Source organism: Ixodes scapularis, unplaced genomic scaffold (genome assembly GCF_016920785.2).
Source record: "Ixodes scapularis isolate PalLabHiFi unplaced genomic scaffold, ASM1692078v2 PGA_scaffold5__190_contigs__length_132052651, whole genome shotgun sequence".
Taxonomy (NCBI): Eukaryota; Metazoa; Arthropoda; class Arachnida; order Ixodida; family Ixodidae; genus Ixodes; species Ixodes scapularis.
Genome location: NW_024609880.1, coordinates 59375183 through 59381182, shown reverse-complemented (window position 1 = coordinate 59381182; position 6000 = coordinate 59375183). Strand labels below are relative to the sequence as shown.

Here is a 6000-nt window from a genome sequence, read left to right as displayed (position 1 = left end):
GCTATTTTAACGCACCGTAATTTTAAAATTAGCTATTGTTGCGTAAGCGCCAATTGTGATAATTTAAACCAAGTGTTTCCTGGAAAACATCGGACTTATTCACTACTAAAGACATCGACAGAACTGACCATAATGTCCCACATTGAAATTTTACAGTATACTTAAGGGCAGAATTTGTATATTTCTTATCGAGCTTCGAAAACAGTACTCTTCAATGAAATCACCCACAACTCGCATAAAAGAAATACATCTTAGAGTTTAAATATATTATTAATTTATTATTTCTTAGAAGTGCTTCGCAAGACCGTAGGCGAGAGGAGCTTGGTGGGCGTAGGCGAAGGGAGTAACGTGCGCCACTGGGGCGGCGTGCACTGCGCGCACGGCAACTGGAGCAGCGTGCACAGCGTGAACGGCGGCCACTGGTGCAGCCTTGACAACGACCGGGTGGGGACCCTCGACGGCGGTGGAGAAGAATGGAGCGTCGGCTGGGGCCGAGGTCTTGGTTCCTGGCTCGTTCGTCTCGACGGTGGGGTGGAAGCCGGTGGCGTCAGCCACGTACTTCACCACACGGCTGACTCCGAGGGCATCGACGTAGCTGTAGGAGCCGACCTTGTTGTTGAACTCGTCTCCAGTCTCCTGACGGGTCATGCGGGTACCGAACTCGTCGACGTTGTCGTAGCCGAAGCTGTATGGCTGGGGAAGGTGCTGCAATAAAAAAATATTATACACTTGCATCAGCAGGGTTATGCAGAAAACAAAAGCCAGTTTATCTATTCGAGACAGTATATTTTCCTTGCATTTGGCTTTATCTAAATGCGTAAATGATTGGCTGAAGCAAGGCTTCGCAGTTCAAACTTGTGGGCTGTTTTTAGCTCTCCATCTCCAGTGGAACAAAACATTAAAGTTGAAGATAAATTGGAAGTAACTAAGGTCATAAACAAGTGGGATAGTTGAAGAATCTTTTTTTTTTTTTTTTTGAATATGTAACCGTGCGTGACAGTTTAAAGTGAATAGGCATACATTCTCAGAAATATCAATACGGTACTTCCGATGTTACCATTTAAAAGACGGTGTTGACACCTGATTACCTAGATATGCTTACTATGATCAAAATGAAGGTTCTCGAACAATCTACCGTCGTCCGAATGGACGTTCTAAATAACCTGTCATGATATCTAGTGTTCGGAGGTATTCCATAATATCTTAGGTCCTTCAAGATTGCTGCAATTTCTCACTTTACTGACCTCCTCCACGACAACTCCGCAAGCCACGTAGGCGAAGAGGCAGCACACAAGAACCTGGAAGCAAACATGACGTTGTTATTCCAGTCAAAGCGAAGACAAATCGGCTGCTGAAAATCTCAACATCCAAGTCAGCGACTAGCGTCGATAGGCTTTCCTACCTTAGTGAACATGATGATTACTTTTCCTCTTGGTTTAGAGTGGAAACGATGGTGCAGTACAGGAGAGTAAAGCCTTATATACCCGGTACAAAAATAACTTAACTTTAGACACGCCCTGTAAAGCTATCCAGTCAATAGCGTAAAAGAATCGACGAAGTAAAAAAAATAGATTGCTGCGTTGATTAATTTACAGAGTGTTGAACACGGAAAGACGGGAGAGAAAAGGAATGCGGTTAGAGAGGGCTTATTTTAATTTTCTTTTGTAGCTATTCCTGATAATGTACGATTTGAAATGCCGTTTTGTAGTAGGATGCTTTTGCACGTGAGAACAAGAAATGCTAAAATCAGGATAATGCTTGCATTTTCAATATCATGTTCGTCAAAGTCTATATTTTTCAGCTAGGACAGGAAAGCCACGTTTAGGGTCGGAAAAATTTCCTACATTCAATACACATAAAAATGTTTCAAGCTTACATTCATGCTAACACTCATTGCAGCACAATTTCAGCTTCTGCGAAGATATTGAAACATAAAATATAGCCCGGCTTTTAATTAGATTTTTGTTCATCTCTTAAAAGGTGCGAAGAATGCGATTGGTAAGAAAGCGTAACATGCATTGCATTATTGCATTTGATCAAGTTAATCAAGTTTTGAAGAATTAAAATGATGTCGATGGTGTACAATATCTGGTTAAAAATTTCAAACACTTAACCTCATTTGTTTTATTAAGTAATACCATATACCTCTTACAAATGAAAACAACGACTTAACACCGATTCCTTTCGTCAGTACTTACTATTTTTCGCAGTTAACAAACAAGGCAATAGCCTGATTTGTAACCAGTGAGCTGTGACACACACAACCAGTGACTTGTGACACCAATATCGCTTGAACCCCGGCCGGCCGGTTGTTCAGCGCCTTTTCTTGGCGTCAAGCAGCAAGTCACCGAGCCTAGGTGTGTGCTTTCTGCCACACGCCGGTTCTTTCGCTGAGCTGCTCTTTAACGCTGGAATAAGGAGCAGATCTGGTGACCGGTCGAAGTTCGCAAGACAATGTTAAAATCTGAAGAATGTCCATGTGTTAAACATTATTGCCATTTTTAAATATGATTGAGATTATATTAAATCATCTCCCTATTAGTTTAAATAATCGGAATCACGAAAGATCAGAGAGGTTGCAACGATTGATTAATAGCACGTTTATAGAAAAATAAAAAAGTATGTGTTGCAAAACCTCCTTTGCCCACAACACCAAGAAGTCGCCCGAAAAACCTAAAATGAAAACAAAGCCCGAAAATATTTGTTTATAGTTTTATTGTGGTCGTTTACAAGATAGATAGCACAATATGCATTGGCGATATAGGTAATCTTGAGGCAAAAATTTCGCGGGTGTATTTTTCCTTATATCTTCCAGTAATTTACGTAATCGATTCCAAAATTTAACGGTAAAGGGTCACGTTTATTTACACTGTAAGTTTTTTTTTGTGTTCGCAATCTTTTGAGGGCACGATGATTATTGGAAGATATAAAGACAAAGACAGTCGCGACATTCTAGAATCATGTATAATTTATTCATTTTATTATTTATTTATTTAGTTATTATAATCTACAAGCTGTCAACGAAGCACCAAAAAGATATAATAAAATACATAATGTTTCGCAACAATCAAAGCCTTTTTATATATTTTTTTCAATTTTTTAAAACATCTAATAATATTTCGCGATATTTGGCGGATTAAGTCCGCACCCCTTTACTTCTACTCTGAAGCTCCATGTTTCATCTTACGGGCGCAGAAACTAAACGAGTCGTGGCGCACATGTTCGCGACACACAGTAACTATCGACGAGCTGCATGAGCCACTTCCGACCGCACGGCTTTGACGAACCCGACATCTTATGGATACGGGTGGCAGAAGGCGAAATTATTTCTAAGCTAAATTAATTAGGCCTGAATGGAGCGCCATAGGGTAAAGTAAAAGAGACGGTGACGTTATGAAATTTTCGAACGTATTAATATTTCTGAAAGGTTTGACGACTCGCTTCGAGCACATCTGCCGAAGGTTACTTTTACCGATATTTTTAATAACGACGCATTCTATTCAAATTTAAATTAAATACAACATTTTGTTAAGTCGTTCGCCGTTGCAGGAAACTGTCGAACTTGCCAGATGCCGTACGAGACAGAGCCCGTCAATGCGCTATATACCGGCACACCACCATTCAATAGACAGCACGTCAATTCGTTTTCAGGCAAGATGCATGAAAAACCCTGTTCCGCAACGCTAACTGATGTTTCGACTTCAGAGTTAAGTTTCTTTATTCGCTAGGCTAGGCATTCTAGAAAGGGCTGTGTTTCGACAGTATCCTGATCTCAACAACATGTTTCTTGTTTTTCCATGGGTACACTACCGATCTATGGATGAAATTGTTTTCAGGCGAGATGCACGAACAAACTCTTCCCGAACGCTAATTCCTTTCGGCTTCGTAATCAAACTGTTTTTACCTGATTAAACACTATTCAACTGAAAAGGGGCAGCGGTCCTACTGTGCCTTTCATTTGGGCAACTATTCTGGCAATGTAGACATCTTGTTTGCGGATGTCACGTCACGGAGCGCGAAGAAGTCGCTCACGCTGCGAGAAAAACTCGGTGCACGAAGAGCGCGCTCGAGTGCGAGTCTCTGGCGGCGCTCCTGTCGCTTTTATTAAACGGAGAACTAAACTTTCGCGCTCCGGAGAATGGACCTAACGCGCCCAATGAAATCATCCCAACACATTTTCTCGACATTCGACGGATTGCTCACATATAAAACAAATCAACCGATAAGCGAGAACGTATCCGTCGAAGTGAAACAAGGTCTGCGGGTCCTAGGCATGACCTCCTCCTCCTTCTCCTCTTCTTCCCCTCATTCTCGAATATGCTCCGGGGGGTCACCTGACCTCGGGGGGAGGGGGTTACGTGACCTTGGGGGGGGGGTGTCACGTGACTTCGGGGGGGGGAGGGGGTCACGTCACCTCGGGGAGGGGGTCACGTGACCTTCGGGGGGGAGGTCACGTGACTTCTTGGGGGGTCACGTGACCTTGGGAGGTCACATGACCTCTGGGGGTCACGTGACCTTGGAGTGACCTCGGGGGGTCACGTGACCTCGCGGTAACGCCGACGGCGACGGCGACGCCGCTCAAACCGGAAACGGGCACCTAAGAGCTGCGCTCTAAAACAAAAAAAAAAAGAAAGAACTGGTGGTTGATTGCTTTCAAGAGAAAGACATGCACACGGTCTTGTCTTGATTAAATATTATTCGCATTTTTCTCTGTACCGTATATACTTTTTGTTTTGATCTCTTCGAATGATGATGCTGTCACAATTCCATGTTAGTTCTCTACGTAATATGTAATCATCTGCGAACACTCTGATGCATGAAGTAACTGACTCATGAATAGTGTTAACATAATTTTAAAAAGAAAAGGAATGAAGGTCCTAACACCAACCCGTGTGGGACTCCTGGTGTCACTTGATAAATTTTTAGAGTTTTATATATAAATTTTAAAAATATAACTTGGAGCTAGTTACGTTTTTTTCAGTCTGGTTTCAAAAGCAACCGAGATCGCGAACAAAAAGAATCGTACGTTATGCACAAGTTAAACACTATCAAAGCCGGAATCAATAAACATCCCGGCATTATGTCTTCCATTCACACGGCGAACAGAGACGATCCTCCTGTATTTGCGTAAGCGTACACATTCCAGAGGCTACAGGCCATCAACGATTTATTTTGTATAGAGGTCGTTCTAATATTTTCAACAGAAAAGGCAGCTGGTAATATATGTTTTCCCAAATGCTGTTTCTTTTTTTTCTTTTTTTTATTGATTAGGATCTTTGTTGCGCAATTGGCGCCTCCAGCTTTGTGGCTGCCTCTCAGTTTTCGAAAGTTCAGTCAAATTTTCGAGCGTTGAACCATTTTTATCTGGCCAGGTTTACGTTGGTGGCTTATCCTTCGGGCTAGGCCGCAAATAATCGGCTTTTGTGGCGATAACTGTGTTGATTCTATTTTGGGGCTCTTGAAGGAGCCAGGTGTTTCGAATTAGCAAATAATCCGTTGACGTCATGGGTCATGTGATGCAGCCAAGGTGTGTCAGTATTTCGTCAGTTGTAACCAGTCTTGAAAAAGGTCTGTCTCAGAAAGAAACGTCGACGAACTTTAAAAATGTTTTAAAAATTTCAACAACCGTTTTAAGTGTATTTTTCTGCCGTGTATACTTTTCGTCATCCCGCTCGACTTTCTCTCTATATCTCTCTTTCTCTCTTATATATATATATATATATATATATATATATATATATATATATATATATATATATCAGATTGTCTATCAGGGTATATCACTAAACCAACATATTTCGGAACTGCGTTTCAATTCCGCATTACAAAGAAGCGTAAACGTCTGCGATTTTTTTTATTTCGGAGGTCGATGAGTTAGCCAGCTTCCAGTGGGGCTATAGGATGACGGAACCTTCTTTTTTGACAGATCATTGCGCCACGAAATCAATTTGTATTTTGAAATTACGACATTTTTATTTGGAGTTATTTTGTCAGCCCCGC

General features: G+C 41.6%; 1 protein-coding gene across 1 annotated transcript in view; it reads right to left on the bottom strand.

The window, feature by feature from the left end:
- Nucleotides 1–285: 285 nt before the first annotated feature.
- LOC121838147 (cuticle protein 16.8-like) overlaps nucleotides 286–6000 on the bottom strand; it is a 32634-nt gene continuing 26919 nt past the window's right edge. The window contains exons 5-6 of the mRNA XM_042294223.1: nucleotides 1245–1298; nucleotides 286–705 (exon numbers count right to left, since the gene is read on the bottom strand). Coding sequence (XP_042150157.1) covers nucleotides 286–705; nucleotides 1245–1298 — 474 coding nt within the window. The remainder of the gene's footprint in view (nucleotides 706–1244; nucleotides 1299–6000) is intronic.